A 24,225-nucleotide genomic window follows, 5' to 3' on the forward strand; every position below is an offset into this window, starting at 1 on the left:
GGAGGTCTTGTCATCCTCATTGGACACATGAGGACACTGAGGCCTGGAGAGATGGAGTGTTTGTACCTTTCCAGAGGTCACACAGCTGGCAAATGGGTTAAGTGAGCCTTGAACCCAGGCATTCGTGACTCACCTTCAAACCCTGGCTCTTCTCACAGGATCGTAGTGTTTCTGCATATAAAAAAATGGGCTCGGGGCACCTGGGTGGCTCAGTTGGTTGAGCGACTGCCTTCGGCTCAGGTCATGATCCTGGAGTCCCGGGATCGAGTCCCGCATCGGGCTCCCTGCTCGGCGGGGGGTCTGCTTCTCCCTCTGACCCTCCTCCCTCTCATGCTCTCTCTCTCTCAATAAATAAATTAAAATCTTTAAAAAAATTAAAAAAGGGCTCCTGGGTGGCTCAGTTGGTTGGGCGACTGCCTTCGGCTCAGGTCATGATCCTGGAGTCCTGGGATCGAGTCCCACATCGGGCTCCCTGCTCGGCGGGGAGTCTGCTTCTCCCTCTGACCCTCCCCCCTCTCATGTGCTCTCTCTCATTCTCTCTCTCAAATAAATAAATAAAATCTTTTAAAAAAAAATTAAAAAATTAAAAAATTTAAAAAAAAAAAGAGCTCTAACCCCAAGCGACAATTCCGGGCTGTCTTAGAGCCATCCCAGGACATCCTTGCCTCCTCCGCAGGCTTTGTTTTAATGAGCGCTCCAGGCTGGACCCTTCAGTTTCCTCAGGTAGGACTTGGGGAGGAAGAGATGAGGGAGGTGAAAGAGAAAGAGTGAAGAGAAGAAATCAGAGGTGATTCTAAGGTTGAACATTGGGTCCAGGCTCCCAGGAGGTACCATTTTGTGAGGAGAGAAAACGTTCTCTCAGGATACAATCCTCCCCCACCTGTGTGTTGCTCTGTCAACTGATGGAGCCCAAAGGCTGGCCTGGAAATTTACCACCAGTGGAGGCATCATTAGCCTTTTAATTTCCTTCCAGCGGAAGTTTGCTCAGGTAGTTACCAGCCCTGTTTTCTTGGGCTCCTCCCTCTTCTCACTTTCCCACACCTCCAGCTCTCCGGGAATCTGACGCCTGCCCTGGATGTGGCACCAGAGGAGGAACAGCAGATAATTGAGGGCAAGATGTAAATTGAATGAACATGACTGATGTTTATACAGAACTTTACAGCTGCCCAAGCACTGGCACAACACTTATTTTATCCTCCCAGCAATGCAGGGAAAAGGCTATCACTATCAGCCCCATTTTGCAGCTAACAGATCAACTTGGAAAGTCAGATTAACTGGTCTAAGGTTACACACCAGGAAGTGACAGAGCTGGAATTTAAACTCAGGTATGTTTGACCCCCAAATCTATCCTCTTAACTGCTGCCCCTCACAGTACCCACTCACTAAATGTTAATGATGTTTAACTGACAAATAAGTGCTGAAGGTACACTAAAATTAGGGGGATGATGAGAATGAGGATTTTAAGAGGCTTCCTGGAGGAGGTGATCCCACTCCTGAGATGGGAACAGAATTGAATACCAATATATAGAATTAAAAATACAGGGGCGCCTGGGTGGCTCAGTCGTTAAGTGTCTGCCTTCAGCTCAGGTCATGATCCCGGGGTCCTGGGATCGAGTCCCGCATCGGGCTCCCTGCTCTGCGGGAAGCCTGCTTCTCCTTCTCCCACTCCCCCTGCTTGTGTTCCCTCTCTCACTGTCTCTCTGTCGAATAAATAAATAAAATCTAAAAAAAAAAAAAAAAGAATTAAAAATACATATATTTAGGGGCGCCTGGGTGGCTCAGTTGTTAAGCGTCTGCCTTAGGCTCAGGTCGTGATCCCAGGATCCTGGGATCGAGCCCTGCATCAGGCTCCCTGCTCCGCGGGAAGCCTGCTTCTCCCTCTCTCACTTCCCCTGCTTGTGTTCCCTCTCTCACTGTGCCTCTCTCTGTCAAATACATAAATAAAATCTTTAAAAATATATATATATATTTAGGGGCGCCTGGGTGGCCCAGTGGTTACCTTCAGCTCAGGTGGTGATCCCAGAGTCCTGGGATCGAGCCCCACATCAGGCTCCCTGCTCCGCGGGAAGCCTGCTTCTCCCTCTCCCACTCCCCCTGCTTGTGTTCCCTCTCTCGCTGTGTCTCTCTCTGTCAAATAAATAAATAAAATATATTTCTTTTAAAACGGTCTTGTTTCCAAAGGGATTTAAAGTGGTAAAGAGAGGTTAGACAGAATGAAGGACTTCTCTTTTTTTTTTCCCAGTTTGGTTCTGACTCCAGCCTGATTTTTCCCCCCAAGGTGTGCCACTCCAAATGATCTCCCAGCAGTTCAGTCAGTCCTAGAAAGTAAAAATCCAGACCAAATGAAAAACAAAACTGGAAGTTTGTGGTCTCGTGGATAAGACAGCTTGGCAATTCACATAGTATTTCATTAGAGGGAGGGTAGAATGGGGGTTAGGAAGGATGTGGGGTCAGACTGCCTGGTTCAGATCTTTATCAGCTGTATGACCTTAGGCAGATATTTAACCTCTGAGTCTCAGTTATTTCATCTGTTGAAGGGGTATGATAATAGAACCTCTCTCAGAAAGTTGTAATAATGGGGCACCTGGGTGGCTCAGATGGTTAAGCGTCTGCCTTCGGCTCAGGTCATGACCCCAGGGTCCTGGGATCGAGTCCCGCATCGGGCTCCCTGCTCCTTGGGAGCCTGCTTCTCCCTCTGCCTCTCTCTCTCTCTCTCTCTGTCTCTCATGAATAAATAAATAAAATCTTTAAAAAAAAAAAAGAAAGTTGTAATAATGAATTAGCACATTGCCTGGTGCACTCTAAGTCTCAGCAAATGGCAGCCAGTCATTACTTCTGCCTGTGGGTATTGGGGGTGGGAGCGGAAATGTGAATCAGGGAAGAGGAAACATTTGAATTGAATTCTGAATGGTAAGTAGGGACTGGTTCAGCAGGGCAGGAGATCAGGTTGTTCTAGGCAGAGGGAACAGCATGAAAAAACCACAGAGACTTTGAAGAACACAATGTTTGGGACCTGGAAAGTAGCTCAGGGGGATTAGAAACTGGGTAGAAAGATTGGGAGGGGTGGTATGAGCTTAAGGCAGTAAAACTACTTAAGTTAGAGAACCAGGGATAAGTGTAGCATCCTAGCATCCTGGAAGGCACAGGGGTTAAACAGCTTCAGCATTTACTAACTTGGGCAAGTAGTTAACCTCTCTGTGTCTTGGTTTCTTTGTCCTACCCACCTCATAGAGCTGGTTATAAAGATTGTGAAGTAATGCATGAAAAACACTTGTCACAATGCCTGACACTTAGTAAATACTTGATTTATGTTGATAATTTTCATTATTACTATTTATCCTGACTCCTTAGAACTAGAAGGGGCCCTAAAAATTATCTAGTCTGATGTCCCTATTTTAAAGATTAGAAAACCCCCATCATCAGATGAATGGATAAAGAAGATGTCACACACACACACACACGCACGCACACACACTGGAATATTACTCAGCCATCAAAAAGAATGAAATGATATCATTTGCGATGACGTGGGTGGAACTAGAGTGTATTATGTTAAGTGAAATAAGTCAGTCAGAGAAAGACAAACACCATATGATTTTACTCATATGCGGAATTTAAGAAACAAAACAGATGAACTTAGGGGAAGGGAAAGAAAAATAAAATAAGATAAAAAGAGAGAGGGAAGCAAGCCATAAGAGACTCTTAACTCTAGGAAACAAACAGGGTTGCTGGAGGGGAGGTGGGTGAGGGATGGGGTAACTGGGTGATGGGTATTAAGGAGGGCACTTGATGTAATGAGCACTGGGTGTTATATGCAACTGATGAAATCACTAAATCCTACCCCTAAAACTAATAATGCACTATATGTTAACTAAATTGAATTTAAATTAAAAAATTAAAAAAAAAACAACAACAAAGATGGAAAACCCAAGGCCCAAAGTGGGGCATATTTATAACCCCACAAAACAAGTTAGTGGTAGAATTATATCATACTCAGGCCTCCTGACTCCCAGCCTGCACCACTTGGCTCCCTTACCATTGTCAGGCTGCCTCTGACAGATTCTCCCTCCCTCTTCAGATGATTGTCTCCCCTCCCTTGTAAATAAATTTCAGGCATTTGCTTTGTGTTTATTCTATTTTTAGAGCACTCTGGCACCTGTATGCAAATGATCCTCAGGGGACTTGTCTGCTATGGTGACAGGCCAACTCCCCAAAGAAAACAGCTATGAAACCAAAGAAAAAGCACAGCCCAGGGCAGGGCAGTGATCCTGGACTATCTTTCTAGTTAAGTCCTAGAAGTGCTGGGGAGTTTATTCTTTTTTTTTTTTTTAAATTTTTTTTTTTTTTTTTTTATTGGTCAGAGAGAGAGAGAGAGAGCACAAGCAGGGTAAGAGGCAGGCAGAGGGAGAAGCAGGCTCCCCGCTGAGCAAGGAGCCCGATGCGGGACTTGATCCCAAGACCCTGGAATCATGACCTAAGCTGAAGGCAGATGCTTAACCGACTGAGCCACTCAGGCGTCCCCTGGGGAGTTTATTCTAATCTCTTACCTGCCATCTATATTTTAACTCTTTGTGTCTCTGTTTGGAAATGAGTTCATAAGTAGGTCTCTGGCCAGGCTCCAAGCTGAGTTTTTGGGATTCGAATGTCATGTCAGAAGGTGCTGTGGAACCCAGGCCTGTGGACATTCATATCAGCTATTCAGCTGTGGTGCTGGCTCAGGTTCTGGAGAAATGAAGGAAAATGGAAGTACTATAGGGGATTGTAGGGAGAAAGACAACTTTATGAGACATCCCATGATTCTGCCCTGCAGAGCTGAAGAGAATTGGGACTCATGAGGTGATGAGGGGGGCAGAGCAAGGCCTCAAACACTTCTCCCCTAAAGGGCAATTTCCCTGGCCCTTGGCATAAGCAGCAGTGTCCCCATCACAAGGGGCCTCACCATTTAGCACACACTTTCTGTGTGTCTTCCAGGTGCTAGCCCTCTGTTGGGCGCCTCAAACCCCTCATTAACTCCTTGTTCTCTTCAGGACAATGTCCAAGCACCTGGCCTGGCATTCGAGACCTTGATGATCTAGCTAGCTCCAGCCTCACTTTCTACTTCCTCCCCCACCTAGTATTTTAAGTACTGTGTTTCAGAGAATCTAAAATGCTATCAGTTGTAATTTGCATTCTTATTTCAGAGGTGCTAAAATGTGAAAAAGTGGACATCTTAGAATCCTGAGTATTTTATATACTTCGGTGAAATTGGAACCGCTTGTATTTTCCCAGACACCATGCTGTTTCAGGCTTTATTTTTTTTTTCCTTTTTAACTGTTTCTTATGGAAAATTTCAAACACACACTCAAGTAGGGAGACTAAATATTACATGCACTCCATAATCCATCTGCAACAATTATCACCTTACAGTTTATCCTCCATGTTTTTCCCATATTTTGTTCTCCTGGGACTATTAGTATCAATAGCAACTGCCACTACTTACTATGGGCTTAATTTTTGTCAATTATAAAAGTAATATATGCTCATTAAAAAAAATACTTTAAGATTACATCCAAGCAGGGGCTCCTGGGTGGCTCACCCGGTTAAGCTGCTGCCTTCGGCTCAGGTCATGATCCTGGAGTCCTGGGATCGAGTCCCATGTCCGGCTCCCTGTTCAGCGGAGAGCCTCCTTCCTCTCCCTCTGCCTGCCACTCTGCCTCCTTGTGGTCTCTATCTGTCGAATAAATAAATAAAATCTTTTAAAAAAAAAAAAAAAGATTACATCCAAACATAGAGAAGAAAACATTATTGATGTTTTGGTTGGTTTCTTTCCAGTTTCTTTTCTTTTTTTTTAAAAGATTTTATTTATTTGACAGAGAGAGACACAGCGAGAGAGGGAACACAAGCAGGGGGAGTGGGAGAGGAAGAAGCAGGCTTCCTGCCGAGCAGGGAGCCCGATGCAGGGCTCGATCCCAGGATCCTGGGATCATGACCCGAGCCGAAGGCAGATGCCCAATGACTGAGCCACCCAGGCGCCCCATCCAGTTTCTTTTCTATGAGTTGTTTTTTTTTTTTTTTAAGATTTTATTTATTTATTTGACAGAGAGAGAGACAGGGAGAGAGGGAACACAAGCAGGGGGAGTGGGAGAGGGAGAAGCAGGCTGCCCGCAGAGCAGGCTTGATCCAAGGACCCCAGGATCACAACCTGAGCTGAAGGCAGACGCTTAACCGACTGAACCACCAGGCGCCCAGTCTTTTCTATGAGTTTTTAACATAATTGAAGTCATACTGTACATTCAATTATATATCCTGCTTTTTTTTTTAAAAAAGTAACATTATAGCATAAATTTAGCTAACGTTGTTAGAAAATCTTTATGAATATGTTTGTTTTTTTTTTAAAGATTTTATTTATTTATTTGACAGAGAGAGACACAGCGAGAGAGGGAATACAAGCAGGGGGAATGGGAGAGGGAGAAGCAGACTTCCCACGGAGCAGGGAGCCCGATGTGGGGCTCGATCCCAGGACCCTGGGACCATGACCAGAGCCGAAGGCAGACGCTTAACGACTGAGCCACCCAGGCGCCCCTATGAATATGTTTTTAATGACTTCATCGTACACTATAGGGAGGTTGCACCAGATGTGTTCATTAATTCATGCATTCAACAGTATTTGTTGCACTTACATTGTTGGACACTCTAAATCATGGTAAAAGAATGAGCCACAATCTCTGGCCTCTTAAAGCTTAGTTGTTTTCCATTATTTGAGTGTTTAACTACTTTTCAGTTTGGGGCTGTTATGAATCATGTTACAGTGATCAGTGATCATCCTTGTGTGTAAAACTTTTCCTAGGTTTCAGATGATTTCTTTTAAATAGATTTTTGATAGTGAAATTCCTATTTCGCTCCATCTTTGCCAGCATGGAATATTACATTATTTAATTTTAGCTAATTCAATAGGTAAAAAAATGTTACCTCATCATTTCAAATTGCATTTCTCTGATTACTTATTGAACAATCATCTGTATATTTGTTAACCATTTGTTTTCTGCAAATTGTCTGTTCGACAAGATTCCTATTTTTATCACCGGCAATTTTTCAGTACAAGGTCTGACTATCATTTCCTTTTACTTGCTGTGACCTAGGAATGTATTAAGTATAATCTTGTTCCAAGCTTCTTTTTTTCCTCCTGGCCCTCTCCTACCTTACTTCCCCCACCTCTTCCTGTCTTGAAGGGGCTTTGGGTGAATCACCTAAAAGATAGAGGAAGTGAAAAATTAAGTGAATCCCCCAGAGAGACTTCTTAGCATGCTCTGAATGGTGCTGATGTCAGTTTGGAGGCACAAAGGGTGAGGAGGAAATGGGTTGGCAACTCTGATGCTAAATTTGTCCATGCCAAAGCACTAGGGTTTTATGGATGATGGTTCATTCCACAGGTATCTTTAAAATACCTGCTATGTGCCCAGATCTGTGCTGGGTACTGATAAGGGCTTATTAGCTAGAGAAGACACAAATGAAATAGGTCATAATTAATAATCAACTATGTACACTTCAAAGGCATTCAGACTAAGTGGAGAGGTTCAGCAGATAATTGGAAATTTCCATCTAAAATTTGGAGGTGAGGGGCCCAGGGGAGGATAAAGAGCCAGTGTAGAAAACAGAGCAGGAGGAGGGGGAGATAAAGGGAACACACTAGTGAAGCAAGGTTTCATAGACAGAGGAAAGGAGGGTTTTCAAGAAGAGGAGAGTGTGAGGGAGCACCTGGGTGGCTCAGTTGTTAAGCATCTGCCTTCGGCTCAGTTCGTGATCCCAGGATCCCCATGTCTGGCTCCCTGCTCAGTGGGAAGCCTGCTTCTCCCTCTCCCACTCCCCCTGCTTGTGTTCCTTCTCTCGCTGTGTCCCTCTCTGTCAAATAAATAAATAAAATCTTAAAAAAAAAAAAAAGGAGTGTGTGTCTAGGGATGCCATCTTTATTATTTAGGGCAACAGAGAGATCACATTATCTGCCCTTCTCTCCTTCATTCATTTCTTTGTTCATTTAGTATTTTTGAATACCTGCCAGGTGCTAGGCACTGCTTGAGATATTGCTAAAGGTACAGAAATGAAAGACAAAGCCCCTAACCCACAGTCCAAATGAGGAGATACAGATGGGAGTGGAGACAAATCCCTGCTATAAGTGCTATGGTGCATTCCTTCAGAAAATATTTATTGAATACCCAAGACATGGCAGATATATTGAGGAACAGTGAAAAGAAGTCCTATGACCTTTAGTTTATCTACTTGAAGTAAAATGTAATGCCTATATCTTGATGGAAATCATGGAAATCAATAGTTCTATCCTTGAGAGATTTTGAGTTTTGAGTTTTTGAGGGTTTTGTGTAAGAGACCAGTGCCAAAACTAAGAATCCAGGGCACTCATTTCTCTGGGCCTTGGCTTCCCATCTGTAAAATGAGGGAGTTGACCCTATATGTACCTATCATGGGATTTGTCACATGGGAAGTAACTTTCCCACTAGACTGAGAATTCCCAGAGCAGGGATTACATGGATCTTTTTTATTGGCACAGTGTGGGCTCAATAAATATTTGTGGAATTGATTATTCTCATAAGGGAATCTTCCTGCTCTAATACTCTATGCTCTGCTGTCACTAAAATAAAGTCCCATGTACATTCTGTGGAAACCCAGAAGGAATGATCACAAATTTTGATGCTGGATCCCAAAGAACTTTCTGGAATAGATGCCCTTTGACCTGGACCTCAAAGGTTAGATAGGATTACCGTGGGCAGGGAAGTGCTGTATAATCCCCAATCCTGGATTCCAGTGACCTCTTTCCTGCCCTTTACCCTCAAGTTACTACCTATATGCCCTTAGACTTTAATTTGCTCACCTGTAAACCAGTAGCGACAATAATGCATGGTATGCTGGAAAGAACATCCTGTGGAGTCCAAATAGTTGGATTTGAGTCCCAGACCAGCCAAGTAGCCATATCTTGGGAAAACCTCTCTAGGTCTCAGTTTTCCTACCTGCAAAATAAAGGAGTCAGACAGGATAGCTAAGATTGATTTCTTCTGGCTCTAAAAAGTCTGCATCCAGGGTTATTGTTAGTATCCAATGAGATGATGCAACAAAATGTTTATAAACTGTAGGTGCTCCACAATTTGGTTTGTACTGCTGAGGACAGATGGGTGTAACACCAAGTTAGCTCCAAGAGATCACTTTCTCCGTTCCTCAGTCCTGCTTCTCCCAGGCGCCACTGAACCTCCCTGAAAAGCTCTCTACCTATGATTTCCTCCCATTCCCACGGGACATAATGCCTCAGCTCCCTGCTGCTGCAAAATACAGAGAGCTTGGAGCTTGGCAGCTGTGGGTCAGAGGGTGGGGTATGGGGAGAGCCAGTCCAGAAACTCTCCTTTCCTGCCTTCCTGGTACTCGTTATTTCTAACTCCCAACATGGCCCAGAGGTAGTGAATTGAAGAGGGAGGAGGGAGGAGTCTGGCTGGGGGAGAAAGTATGCAACAGGGCCATATCCAGGGATGGAGGCCCCAGAAATAACCTCTTACTGGTTGTGTGACCTTCCAGGTTCTGTCACTGCTCTGGGTCTCTCCCTTTGTCTATAACATGGAAAGGGACCAGTAAGAGTGGGTGGTTTGTATGATCTCACAGACCCTTTTCTAATTAATCTTGAAGTTCTAAATTAATTTTCCCTATACCAGCACATGGTCAGCCCTTGAGTTTCATTCAGCATTCTTTTTTTTTTTTTTTAAAGATTTTATTCATTCATTTGAGAGAGAATGAGAGACAGAGAGCATGAGAGGGAGGAGGGTCAGAGGGAGAAGCAGACTCCCCGCCGAGCAGGGAGCCCGATGCGGGACTCGATCCTGGGACTCCAGGATCATGACCTGAGCCTAAGGCAGTCACTTAACCAACTGAGCCACCCAGGCGCCCTCATTCAGCATTCTTACTAAGTGCCTACTATATGTCAGGTGCTATAGTTAAGGGCCTGGGATTTAGCGAAATATAAGATTGGGTCTTAAGATGCTCATAATCTGAAAGAGGAGACAGATAAATAAACCAGTAACTATAATAAATGTGTCCAGGGATATAATGCCAAAGCATAAAAAGGCAGAGAGGGAAGTTTGTCAGGGAAGAGGAGGTCAGGGAAAGCTTCAGAGAGCATGTGACCTTTGAATGAGTTTGTGAATTATAAAAGAGAAGGGGTGGGGATTCCAGTCAAACATCTGCAAATCAGCAAAAGACCCACGAGTAGATGGGCAAAACTGGAACTCATGGGTTGAGTGGAATAAGAGAGAGAAGGAACTGAAGGGAAGCCTGAGCTAGATCCTGAAGGGTCTGTATGTTCTACTGAGAAGTTCAGACCCTGTGGTGTGGGCTATGGGAGGCCGGAGAAGGGATTTAGATCAAGAGGGACATAATGAGATTTGGATTTTGGAAAGACGCATCTGACATTCAGTGTGCTCCATTGAAAATGTTGCAGACACCTAATAAATTCCTCCTTTCAACAAGTGTTTATTGGAAATCTCCCCCACCTTATGTGCTAGTGCTATGCCAGGCGCTGAGACACAGTAGTAAGCAAAACCAGACATCCTGTTCTTGTGGCACTTGCAGTTTGGCAGTGGAGACAGACTTTAATCAAATAATTACACGAATAAGTACAAAATTACAGTGGGGATGAGTGCTACAAAGGAGAAGGACATGGTGCCAGGACAGCATGTAATTGGAGCATTTGACTCTGCCAGGGTGGTCAGGGGAGCTTCTCTGCTGAGCTGAGCTGAGCTCCAAAGGAAGAGTGTTACCTCAAGAAAAGGCACAGGAAGGCTGTATGGGAACAGCCTCTCAGGCTTCAGAATCCCACCCCATGCATGTTTACCTTCTGCAGCAAATTTCAAGCAAGTATTGTGTTGCATTCATCCTTTGATCTTCAGGACCTAGCCAACACTGCCACACCCAGTGAAGATTTGAAAGAAAAGAAAGGCAAAGGAGGAAAATCTGTTAGGCACTTTAGATATTTGAAGATAGCGGTGCTAGTCCCCAGTGTACTAAACATCTTCCTTCCTGTAGTTGTTCCTCCCGTAATACAGTTTCAAGTTCCCCTCACCGTTCTGTTCCTTCTGCTATTTGTCCAGGTCCCTGTGACAGGTGATTTAAAACAGAGATGTAGGCTTGTGTAAAGAGCCGTGGTCCCTTGGAGCCCAAAGACCTGGTTTTATTTAAGCCCCTTTCCATCATTCACTGTCTTTAGCCTCCCACAAGCTTCAGGTGCCTCTGTTGTGGAATGGGGATTTGGTTCTTCTCTCATAGGATTTCTTTGGGAATTAACTGAGATAATAAGAACAAACTTTATAACCTCTAAGAGCTAAACAAACATAGGATCTAAATATTTGGAAGGCTGCCACATGAGTGAAAAATTAGATTTATTCTTTGTGTCTCCAGAGAACAGAATTAAATCAATGGATAGAAATACCACATGCAGAGTTCAGCTCAACAGAAGGAAGAAATGTTCTTATAATCAGAACTGTCCATCAGTGGAACCACTGCCTTTTAAGGTGGTGGGCATCAACAGTAGAAACACTCAATACAAGTATGCCCTGCAGTAAATTCCTATTTTGGGTGAGAGAGCAAATTGAATAACTCTTAAGGTTTCCTTTTAACTTTAGAATTCAACAATCTGGTAGTCAAGACAAGTGGAGGAGCTGAGAGAGGGCAGATGTGGCAGAGAGTAGCATGAACAGAAATAATGGAGCAGAAATGAGTGTGGCACGTGTGGGCGACCATGAGGAAACTCTAGAAAGAAATGAAGGGTCTGTGTTGGGTATGATTCAGTGGAAGATAAAGAAGATAACTAGGGGCGCCTGGGTGGCTCGGTTGGTTAAGAGACTGCCTTCGGCTCAGGTCATGATCCTGGAGTCCCGGGATCAAGTCCCGCATCGGGCTCCCTGCTCAGCAGGGAGTCTGCTTCTCTCTCTGACCCTCCTCCCTCTCATGCTCTCTGTCTCTCATTCTCTTTCTCTCAGATAAATAAATAAAGTCTTAAAAAAAAAACAAACAAAAAAAGAAGATAACTAATATTGGTTGAGCACCTGAGTGCCAGACACATGTGATTCCATTTAAGCTCTGTGGGTACAGCCTTACCCTCTGGTGGAGGGGAGATTGTTCGCCCCAAGAAGCCTTAGAAGACCTCCTATCTGGGAGGGGGAGGGTGCTGCAGAGTGAGCTGGATCCTGTCTTAGGGGGCATAAAGGGATCAAGAATACATAGTCTGGTTGGGCTATAGGTTGTACTGAAAATGCACAGGCTGTGGTCAAAAGACAGAATTTGAATCCTGGCTCTGTCTCCTTATAGCTTGTGACTCTAGCAATTTATTTAACCTCTGTGCTCCTCAGCTAATTTATATATAGAATGGAGACTCAAACTTACCCTGCTTTAGGCTGCTGTAACAATTAAGAGAAGTGATGTGAAATAAAGGGCATCCTGGGAAGAGCATAGACTTTGGAACCAGGTTTGAATCTGTCTGCCACGAACTGGTTGCAAGATCTTAGGCAAGTTATTGAACTTTTTCTCATCTGTGAATAGAGATAACAGTATTTCAAGACTGTTTGATAATTAAATAAAATAGGAAAGATGCTTAGCATGGTGCCTGGCATTTAACAGTGCTCAACTAGCAGTTTTATTTTGTTACTGTAAATAATGAGATCCCATATATAAAGTATTTATCAAAATGTGTGGCACATAGTTGATGTTAGCGTCTTTCCCCCTTGTCTATGTGTCTGTCTGCCACATGGGGCTGCTGGAGGCTGGGGCAATGGCTTGCACACCCTGGTGTCCATTCTCTGGCATAATGCTCTGCCCATATGAAGAGCTCAATGAATGCCTGTTTCATAGGAGTGAATTGATGGTTCTTGATGACATGGTCTCCTTCCTCAAGTAGCCAGTGAGTCATGCCTCTTTCTTTCTCCTCCTTCCTGTCTCCTCTTTGGTTCTATTTCTGACTCTCATCAGTAGGAGGGGAATCAATGTTTGTCAAAGTGATTTTTAAAAATAAAAGAGAGGGAGAGAGAGGGAGGTTCAGGAGCAGTTCTCTGGCTACTTTCCATTGAGCATGGGATAGTGAGTGCTGGATTGTTGTTGTTCCAACCTTGCTTTTCTTGAAGTGAAATAACCATAACAACAATATCAACAGTAGTAGCAGGAGCTCCTATGAGCTTTACTGAGCACCTACTGTGTGCCTGGCATTGTGCCACGTTCTAAAAATACATTATCTGTAATCCTCACACAAGCACTTCAAAGGTGGTATTATTATCACCACTTTACAAATGAGAAAACTAAGGCTTAGAAGAGTTAAGTAATAATGAAAATGGTATGTACTCTCATATTTGAGTACCGCTTATGAGCTAGACATTTTAAAAAATCTTCTTTAATTGCAAACAGCCTACAATGTAGGCATTATTATTTCTATTCTAGATGTGAGGAAGCTGAGTGTCAGAGAGATGAAAAAAGCCAAGCTTTCCAAAATCACACAACTGATGAATGCAGAGCTGGGAGTCAGACCAAGCCCTGCTCAACTTTTACACTCATCTGTTCCCTTTCTATCAGTCCATTTGCTACTCTTTGAGAGAAGCATCATATTAAGACTCTGGCTGGAGGCAGCTCTGGAGGTTTGAATGAGTGGGAAGTGACACATAGCATGAAGCTCATCTACTCCAGCTGGGCAGACCCTGGGAAGCTGGCCTTGTTCCTGGGGCTAACTCTGGAAGTGCAGAAATAACAATTCTGATTCCTTTATGGAACTTACTATGTACTAGGAACCATTCCAAGCATTTTAGATATAATAACTTTCTTTTTTTTTTTTTTTAAGATTTTATTTATTTATTTGACAGAGAGAGATAGCGAGAGCAGGAACACAAGCAGGGGGAGTGGGAGAGGGAGAAACAGGCCTCCCGCCAAGCAGGGAGCCTGATGCGGGACTCGATCCCAGGACCCTGAGCCGAAGGAAGACACTTAGCGACTGAGCCACCCAGGCGCCCCTAGATATAATAACTTTCTTAATCTTCACAATAAGTAGATACTGCTATTATTCCCACTTTATAGATGAAGAGAATACGGCTCAAAAAGGCAAATTGCCCAAGGAGGGGATTACACAAGAGCATAAATACCAGGAGACAGTGATCATTGGGAGGCATTTTAGAGGCTGCCTACCATTGCCACGTAGTATGCGGTTAGAACAGGGATTCCCACCCAGGAGTCTAATTCCATAGACCATGCTCTCAATCTCAAAACTATGTGGCCTTTTTGTTTAGCAAGTGGTGATTGAATCCCTACTGTATGCACAGCCCTATGCTAGGCACTAGGAGCATGGAGATGAAACTGTTTCCATGTCCAAGCTCACTTATTATTCCATACCAGGATTGTATTGTATTGTAATGTAATCTCTACACCCAATGTGGGGCTTAATTGGATATCAATTGGGTGACAGGACTCTTCTGTCAAAGAGCTGTGGCACAGGGCCAGGCTCCAGTCAGAGGTGGGGGACTAGAAACTCTCACAGGGAAATGGTACAACACAGATGGAGTGAGAAGAGTTGAGACCTGCTAGCAGTGCAGCTTCTCAGAAATCTTGCCTGGGCCTCTAGATCACTACTCTGGATGGTTGGCTAAATTCTAAATCCTCCAGGACAAGATTTGGGGCCTGGCCTACAGATGGGTGGAAAGAGTCTCATCTGTGGTGTTGACTCCGAGGAGCTCAGGAAGCTGAGTCAAGAGTGTATGGGGGTGGGGTAAATCAAATACTGCTGAAGTGTTCCATAGGTACACACAAGGCTTCTGCGTAGGTAGGGCAAACTGATGATTTCTCTCAGTAGTGCCTAAGTTACGTGTTCACTTACTCATCCATCTCTTCACTCATTCATTCATTCATCTGCTCACTCATTTATGAACTGGAGAAAATTATATTTGCCAGAACTCTTTTTTTTTTTTTTTTTAAGATTTTATTTATTTATTTGACAGAGAGAGACATAGCGGGAGAGGGAACACAAGCAGGGGGAGTGGGACAGGGAGAAGCAGGCCTCCCACTGAGAGGGAACCCAATGCGGGGCTTGATCCCAGGCCCCTGGGATCATGACCTGAGCCAAAGGCAGACGCCCAAAGACTGAGCCACCCAGGTGCCCCTATTTGCCAGAACTCTTAGGGAGAAGTACTGTATGTGGTTAGAAGGAATAAAGCTGCTTCAGGTGAAGAGTAAGACACCCAAAGACTATGCTCAACAAAAGGAGATGGAGATTTATATGCTCCCCAAGGATGGTGGGTGTAGTAAGTACAGATTTTGTTTTGCTGAGTAAGGTTGTGCAAGTCTGGGCCAGAGCTGAATTGCTGAGGACATGGAGAAAATGAGCCCTGCCAGAAACATACCTTATCTTTGATTTCTCATCTCTTCACCTCTAATCCATCACCATGCCCTAGAGTTCACCTCTTAAACATCTCTTGGATCTGTTTCTACTCCATTCTCATTGCTACCACTCTAGTTCAATCCTTACTGGGATTCATTTGAACCACTGCAAAGATCTTCTAACTAGCCTTCCTGCTTCCCATCTCTTTTTCCAGTCCATTCTCCACATCACAGCCAGAGTGATCTTTCTAAATAAAGTTCAGATCTAATTATATTAATTCCCTGCTTCAAAAATCTTTTATTTTAAAAGATAAAGTCCAGAGGTGTCTGGGTGGCTCAGTTGGTTGAGTGTGACTCTTGATCTCAGCTCAGGTCTTGATCTTGGGGTCATGAGTTCGAGCTCCACATTGGGCTCTGTGCTGGGCATGGAGCCTAAAAAAAAAAAAGATAAAGTCCAAACCCCATAGCACAACATTTAAAGCTTTTTCTAGTTTCAGCACATACCCATTTCCCATTTCCTGCCATTCCTTTTCTTTTGGAGTACTCAATGGCAAAAACTCTTCCTTCTGCCAAAATACTTTTCCTTCACTTCTCTGTTTGGAAAATTCTTCTTTAGAAAAGTCCTTGTTGTCCTCCTACTATTGTCAAATAAGCACATCTTCAGGCCAATGCTTCTGGACTTGGTACAGATTCCTTTAGTGGGAGCTACGCTGTCTACCACATTTATGATTCTCCTCCTGGGCATATTATAAGATTTCATTTTCTTGGATGTGGGTGTGTGACTTGCTTTGGCTAGTGAAATGGGAGAAGTGGAAGTTTTAAGAGCCAACACATGACTCACACACTTTTTCCCTCTGGTAGCTGCTCTGTCAGTCTTTATCTTAGAATAAGGAAGACAAAAAGCAGAGCACCCAGCCAACGCTTAATGGATATGGAGCAATAGTAAAAAATAAAACCTTGTTTAAGCTGCTGAGATTTGGGGATTGCTTTGTTATTGAATAACTCAGCATATCCTGATACACTATCTCTGCTTTGACATCTATAATTACCCAAAACCACCATGTTTCTACCTTACCTGACATGTGTAACACTTTTTCTTCACACTGATTATCTGGAACTCATGACATATTGCCACATATTTCTTATTATCAGTCTACTGGTGTATGTCTTAGCTACCTCTGCACTTTTACTGAGGCTCCCTGAGGGCAGGATAGTGTTTGTTCTATGTTATATCACACAAAGTATGGTTCATGGCTAAGGTATAAATTGTAATGAGTGTAGGGGTCAGATAGACTTTATTTTGAATCGCAATTCTGACACTTAGTGGCAATCTCTCTAAGCCTCAGTTTCCTCATCTGGAGTAAAATGGAGTAGCCATATATATCCTACAGGGTTTTTCTGAAGTATGTGGATAACAGGTGCAACATATGTACAAATAATGGCATACTGTAGTTATTATTGTTCCCTTATTTGTTTTTATTATCATTATAGATTGTGTTCAGGAAGTATTTGTGCACACGTCCTTCATTGATTGAGGTTTAGTGGTATGTGCATTGGACTTGGAATCAGAAGCCCTGGATTTAAGGCATAGCTTTTGTCACTAGCTTTATGACCTTGGGAAAGTCACTTACCCTGGCTGCATTTTTGCATTCTCAACTATAAAATGTAAATGCTAATAATACCTACCTCACAGGGATTTTATAAAATTTAAGTAAGCTAATATATGAAGAGATGTTTTATACATACTCAAGTATCATGCATTCTAAAATTGTAATGAAACAGAAGATTGGCTGGTCCCTCACATAAGGACTGTGTGGACATACGTGAAACATCCCAATGTGCTCCAATAACACTTTACTGTTGGTCTTGTTTTTGCTTGCTTGCTTATATGTCTGTCTTTCCAACTGGACTGTGATCTGCTTGAGGTAAAGAATTGTGTTGGGGGACGCCTGGGTGGCTCAGTTGGTTAAGCACCTGCCTTCGACTCAGGTCATGATCCCAGGATCCTGGGATCGAGTCCCGCATTGGGCTCCCTGCTCGGCGGGGAGCCTGCTTCTCCCTCTCCCTCTGCCTGCCGCTCCCCTGCTTGTGCTCTCTGACAAATAAATAAATAAAATCTTTTTTAAGATTTTTTTTTTTAATTTATTTATTCATGAGAGACAGAGAGAGAGAGAGGCAGAGGGAGAAGCAGGCTCCCAAGGAGCAGAGAGCCCGATGCGGGACTCGATCCCAGGACTCTGGGATCATGACCTGAGCCGAAGGCAGACGCCCAACCATCTGAGCCACCCAGGCGCCCAATAAAATCTTTTTTAAAAAGAAGGATCGTTAAAGGATTTTTAAAAAAATATTTGTTTCTCCGTATGTAAGAGCAATATTTGCTTATTGTAGAGGAAATAAAAGTGCATGAAAAAGTTTAAAATCCCTGTAATTCTTGACTCTCATACAGAGATAATCACTATTAATCTTTTGATGTTTTCTTCTCTGCATATATAGTTACAAAACTGCTATTATATCACATGTACAAGCATTGTCTCCTGTCCCAACAAATATTTTTGTGCATAGGGCTGATTTTCTAATTTTGTAGCAAAAGTTTTGAGGAAGAAAATTTCTGTGTTAAGAGTGCAAATATTTTTTTCCTGTATTTTTTTATTATGTTAATCACCATACATTACATCATTAGTTTTTGATGTAGTGTTGCATGATTCATTGTTTGCATATAACACCCAGTGCTCCATGCAGAATGTGTCCTCTTTAATACCCATCACCAGGCTCACCCATCCTCCCACCCCTCTCCCCTCTAGAACCCTCAGTTTGCAAATATTTTTAATGGTCTTGAGACTTCCAAATTGATTTTCAGAAAGACTGAACCAAGTTTCCATGAGCAAGGAGTGAGTTTGCACATCTCACTACATCCTCATCTATAATGGGAATTATAATTAAGAATAGTTAAAATCTTTTTTTAAAAAAAGATTTATTTATTTATTTGACAGAGAGAGACACAGCAAGAGAGGGAACACAAGCAGGGGGAGTGGGAGAGGGAGAAGCAGGGCCCCCGCTGAGCAGGGAGCCCAATGCGGGGCTTGCCCTTTTTTCTGTTGGAATTTCAATTATTTTCTTTCTTTCTTTTTTTTTCTTAAGTAAACTCTGCCCTCAACATGGGGCTCGAACTCATGACCCCGAAATCAAAAGTTGCCTGCCCTACTGACTGAGCCAGCCAGGCACTCCTCAATTATTTTCTTATTAATTTTTATGAGGTTTTATTTATTTTTTAAAGATTTTTATTTATTTATTTGAGAGAGAGAGAGTATGGGGGGGTAGGAGCAGAAGGAGAGGGAGAAGCAGCCTCCCTGCTGAGCAGGGAGCCCACCACAGGGCTCAATCCCAGGACCCTGAGACCATGACCTAAGCTGAAGGCACACACTTAACTGACTGAGCCACCCAGGTGCCCAAATTTTTATGAGGTTTTAAAAACCATTTTATTGGGGCGCCTGGGTGGCTCAGTCGTTAAGTGTCTGCCTTCGGCTCGGGTCATGATCCCAGGGTCCTGGGATCAAGCCCTGCATCGGGCTCCCAGCTCAGCGGGAAGACTGCTTCTCCCTCTCCCACTCCCCCTGCTTGTGTTCCCTCTCTCGCTGTGTCTCTCTCTGTCAAATAAATAAATAAAATCTTTAAAAACAAACAAACGAAACATTCTACCCACCAAGTACAATACAAGACACATAATAGGTGCTCCTTAAATATACCTTGGGTTATTTGTTAATTATTCTGAGGACTTTTTAGGAACAAAAGTAGATTTTCTAGGAGGCTAACTCTTTCTTTTTCCTACCCAGGACACAGCTGGACAAGAGCGGTACCGGACCATCACAACAGCCTATTACCGTGGGGCCATGGGCTTCATTCTGATGTATGACATTACCAATGAGGATTCCTTCAATGCTGTCCAAGATTGGTATGAGATTCATTCATTCACCTCATTCATTCATTCACCTCACTCATTCATTATTCATCAAACTGTCTAGAAAAACCTAATGTGTGCTAGGCCTTGTGCTTTATGCCAGGGCAATCTGGATGAATCAGACATGGCTCCTGGCCTCAAGGAACTCACAGATGAGAGGAAAGCACAGATCAGTAAGCAAGCAGTGAGAATTTCATGTGACATGTGCAGTAATGAGGAGAGGCACCAGGGCTCTGGGTGCCCAACAGAGGGCTCTGACCCGGCTTGGGGAGTCAGGGAAGGGACCTGGAGTTGCTGACACAGATGCTACATTTTGTAAGATGAACAGGAGTTAGCCAGGGGGTGAGTAAATAAGAATATTCCAGGAAAAGAATGCAGATGTGCAAAGGTGAGATGGTAAGTGAAGGGTACAGGGAGAGCAGAGGTCATGAAGAATTTTGTGTGCTGGGGTAAGGAGTTTGGAGTTTATCCCCTAGGTGATGACATTTGAACAGAGAACCAACAGGTTCAGATTCATGTTTTGGAAAGATCATTCTGGTCCCAGTAGTGAGTGAATGCACATATGACTCCCCCATAAAGTTTATCCCTAGGCTGGGGGTCAAGAGTACATCCAGTCCAAGTTTGTAAAGATTCAATATACAGTGGAAATCAGCACAGCTCCAGATGTACAACCTCTGAGTAACTTACATCTTTCTTCCTGGAGTATAACTCACCGGGAGAAGGGAGCTGAGAGGAAGGTTAAGTGAGAGGGAGGGCCGGGGCCCTTGCCCAGTGGAAAGGATGAGGATGGGAGAAGGTGGAACATCTGTGCCATGGCTCTTGTTCAGAATCAGAGAGGCTGAGCAGGCCAGGCATATAGCAGCAGCGCTGGCCAGCGCCAAGCTTATCTCCTGTTCCCCTTTGCATAATAGCCACCCTTTGAGGACTTCCCTTCTCCAACAGAACAGTTGCCATGATTTGTGAAGTCCTGTGGGTGCCTTGTAGCCTTGAACTGAGAGTGGCTTTGCAGCCTGTCCAGGGTGCCATGCACATGTCTGTCCTTCCCAGCCTACCGGGCATCTTCCCCTTCCTCCTTTCTCTTTCTTCTCTTCTAACAAGTACCCTGTATCTTCCTTTTCCTCCTTTCCTTCCTCTCTTTTCTCTTTACTCCCTTTTTTTCTCTTCCCTTTTCTCTTCCTTTCCCCCCTTTTTATTCCCTCTCTTCTCTACGGTCATGATTTGTCTCCCCTCCTCCTCTTCCCCTCCTTTTCCGTCTTTCCCTCCACCTCCTACCCTGGAGTGATTAGCTGTTTTTTTAAGTGTCTTCACACTGCTCATTCCCTGTTGGCCTGACCTTCCTCCCTTTCACCATCAGTCGCTGTTCATTCTGTCTCAGGAACACAGTGAGTTTAACACTTGGTGACAATTCCTCCAAGAATAACCTGAGTTGCTAATCTGGGAGCTGAGAGTGGATGAGGGTGGGAGAAGGGAGGAAGATGACAGGAAGAGGAGTATGGGGAGACATGGAGACTTGGCTCCAGTTACCTGCCTTGAGGCTAAAGATTGAATATCTATTTCTCCCAAGCCCTGGCCTTTCAGTTTTGCCTCTGAACAACTTGGTCCTGGACTAGCCATCTAAGTCCCAGTGCTCAGCACACAACCTGGCTCTTTGTCAGCCCACAACAAATGTGGCTCAGTGAATTCTGTACCTTGAGAGAATGGCTTCTCCCCCTTAAAGAGAAGATTAGTGGGGGATCAGCTTTATGAGCAGAGTCAGTAATAGGTCCAGGTTGCAGTTAGGGTTGAGTTAGATTGAGTGTCAGTGTCAGGATAGGGTAACATTTAAAATCTGCTTCAGCATTAACCATTAGCTGGCTTACTCATTCATCAGACAGTTGCTGACATCTTCTGTGCTCTGTGCTGGGGACTGGCACTCCAAAGGTGAATGAGACTATCCCTGCCTTCAAGGAGAGACTTATAAATTCAGCCAAATGTAGCAGGTGCCATGGTAAAGGTGTAGGCGACCAAAAGAAGAAGTAATCATTTCTATTTGATGGGGTGGTTAGAGACAGAGTTAGGCTCATCCCCACAAAGAGATGTATCCACAATATAAGGGTCCTATTTTATTCATTATATTAAAATTTTGTTTCTCATTATATAAGTAGCATATGCTCACTTTCAAAAATTTGAAAAATACAGAAAAGCATTTTTTTTTAAGATTTTATTTATTTATTTATTTGACAGAGAGAGACACAGCGAGAGAAGGAACACAAGCAGGGGGAGTGGGAGAGGGACAAGCAGGCTCCCCGCCGAGCAGGGAGCCCAATGTGGGGCTCCATCCCAGGACCCCGGGATCATGACCTGAGCCGAAGGCAGACATTCAACCGACTGAGCCACCCAGGTGCCCCAAGAAAAGCATTTTTTTTTTTAAGGTTTTATTTATTTACTTGAGAAAGAGAGAGAGAGAGAGCGAATGAGCAGGGAGGTGGGAGGAGCAGAGGGAGAGGGACAAGCAGACTCTGCACTGAGCTGGAGTCTGATGCTAGGCTTGATCCCATGACCCGAGATCATGACCTGAGCCAAAATCAAGAGTCAGTTGCCTAACCAACTGAGCCACCCAGACACCCCTACAGAAAAGTATTTTTAAAAAGTTTCATAACCATCCTATGTGAAGGAAACCACTGCTGACATTTTGGTTTCTACAAATAATCACCATCTGAGGCCTCAGTGAATGTTTATAAGTCACAGAGGAGGAGGAGGGAGAGGCTAGCTGGGCCTGAGAAAGCCTGGGAAGGCTTCTCCCAAGGAATTATGAGATCAGCCCTGGGCCCTGGGGGATGAGTTAGTGTGGGGAAGGGACTCCCAGTCATGCCATGGAAGAACATTTTGGGCAAAGGCACAAACCATGGAAGAGCATTTTGGGATGGGAGAGAAGTGAGAGGAAGTGGGATAAAGCTACAGAGACAGGATGTGAATGGTCTTGAACACCTGAGGGATCTAGACTTCATCACACTCTAGTCAGGGGGCCAGAGGAGAGTCCTTTTAAGAAAGGACTTACCGTGGTCAGATAGATGTTTTAGGGATGCCTGGGTGGCTCAGTCAGTTAAGTGTCTGCCTTTGGCTCAGGTCATGAGCCCAGGGTCCTGGGATGGAGCCCCGCATTGTGCTCCCTGCTCAGCGGGAGGCCTGCTTCTCCCTCTCCCACTCTCGCTGCTTGTGTTCCCTCTCTCGCTGTCTCTCTCTGTGTCCAATAAATAAATAAAATCTTTTAAAAAAATAAATAAATAAAATCTTAAAAAGAAAAAAAAAAAGGATGTTTTAGAAAGAGCTCTCTGCCCAGTGAGGAGAGGGATGGGCAGATGTATTAGAGGAAGGCTTCTGGGAGGTGGGTGAGGTTTGCAAGAAGAGCTTATGGGCCAGCACCTGTGACAGCCAGCTGGGGCAGGCATCCGTCTGTCCTCAGCTGAGTTCATTGATGTAACTTGGGTGTAGCAAGCCCCCTGGAAGGGAAACCATGTCTTCGAGTTTTGCAGGGTTCTTTCCAGCATAGCAGGATGTCATTAACACAGTCCTCTCTCTGTCTCTCTTTAGGGCTACTCAGATCAAGACCTACTCCTGGGACAATGCACAGGTTATCCTGGTTGGGAACAAGTGTGACATGGAGGAAGAGAGGGTTGTTCCCGCCGAGAAGGGCCGGCTCCTTGCAGAGCAGCTTGGTATGGGCACAACATATGTATATGTGTACATGTTTACATGGGAGTGTGACATTAAGGGTGTGTTGTGATTGTGAATTATGTGCATGTGGGCTCTGTGTATATTGTTTTATATTTGTACCATGTGCATGTAAGCTTTGTGCTAGTGAATTTTAGGTAATTTGTTATTTACGGTGTGTATATTTTGTTACATTGAATTAATAAGTATAATTTAAATTCACGAATTTTTTTCACCAGTTCCTTCCACAAAGGCTTTGAGGTGTTTTATAAAAATCATCACAGTGGGGTGCCTGGGTGGCTCAGTCAGTTAAACGGCTGCCTTTGGCTCAAGTCATGATCCCAGGGTCCTGGGATTGAGTCCTGCATTGGGCTCCCTGCTCAGCGGAGAGAGCCTGCTTCTCCCTCTCTCTCTGCCTGCCGCTCTGCTACTTGTGCTCTCTCTCTAGCTCTCTGTCAAATAAATAAATAAATAAATAAATTTTAAGATTTTATTTATTTGACAGAGAGAGAGAGAGAACACGAGCAGGGGGAGTAGGAGCAGTCAGACCTGAGCCGAAGGCAGACACTTAACCGACTGAGCCACCCAGGCACCCCCAAATAAATAAAATCTTTTAAAAAAATCATCATAGTACATCAATAAAAAAATAAGAAAATTGGAATAAAGAGAAAACAAAGTTAAGAGAAAATAAGAGGAAGCCGGGGTGAGATAAGTGGATATGTTTTAAGTTCCCAGGCATGTGTAAGAGTTGGACCAAAATATTGGCTTTGAGCTTCCTTACCAGCCATGCAAGGCAAGAAACATAATCAAATACACAGTCTTGAGATGGTCCTTAAAATAAAAAACCCATTATTCAGAGAAGCACTTCTCTTGTGCAACTGTAAAGCAGACTCTGTATGCTGGATGTGACAATGTCCTTAATAGCAAACGTTCTTACAGCAACCACAACGTTACGTCTTAGAATTTCCCTCAGTGTAAACTGATGTTTCTTTACCAAAACACAATTCACAACAAAAGTAATTGTATGAAGGGATGAAACAGTGTGGTTTAAGTGATGCTCTGGCATTTTCCAAGGTTAAAGCACTTTTATCTCTGTGCTTCACTGAGACCCAGGTGCCTCAGATGTGTCTCAATGGCCCTACAGCAGAACTCCGACCAATACTTGCTTCAAAGAGCAGCTCCTTGCCTTGCCTTGCCTTTCTTTAAGA

At 43.9% G+C, this 24,225-nt stretch overlaps 1 protein-coding gene across 3 annotated transcripts in view; it reads left to right on the top strand.

The window, feature by feature from the left end:
* Positions 1–24,225, top strand: part of RAB3B (RAB3B, member RAS oncogene family) — a 116,143-nt gene that overhangs the window by 76,031 nt on the left and 15,887 nt on the right. For all 3 annotated transcript variants that reach the window (XM_035018564.1, XM_035018563.1, XM_035018565.1), the window contains exons 8-9: positions 19,203–19,321; positions 22,898–23,022. In XM_035018564.1, the coding sequence (XP_034874455.1) occupies positions 19,203–19,321; positions 22,898–23,022 (244 nt within the window). The remainder of the gene's footprint in view (positions 1–19,202; positions 19,322–22,897; positions 23,023–24,225) is intronic.

Source organism: Mirounga leonina, unplaced genomic scaffold (assembly GCF_011800145.1).
Source record: "Mirounga leonina isolate KUSES-001 unplaced genomic scaffold, KU_Mleo_1.0 Mir_173, whole genome shotgun sequence".
Taxonomy (NCBI): Eukaryota; Metazoa; Chordata; class Mammalia; order Carnivora; family Phocidae; genus Mirounga; species Mirounga leonina.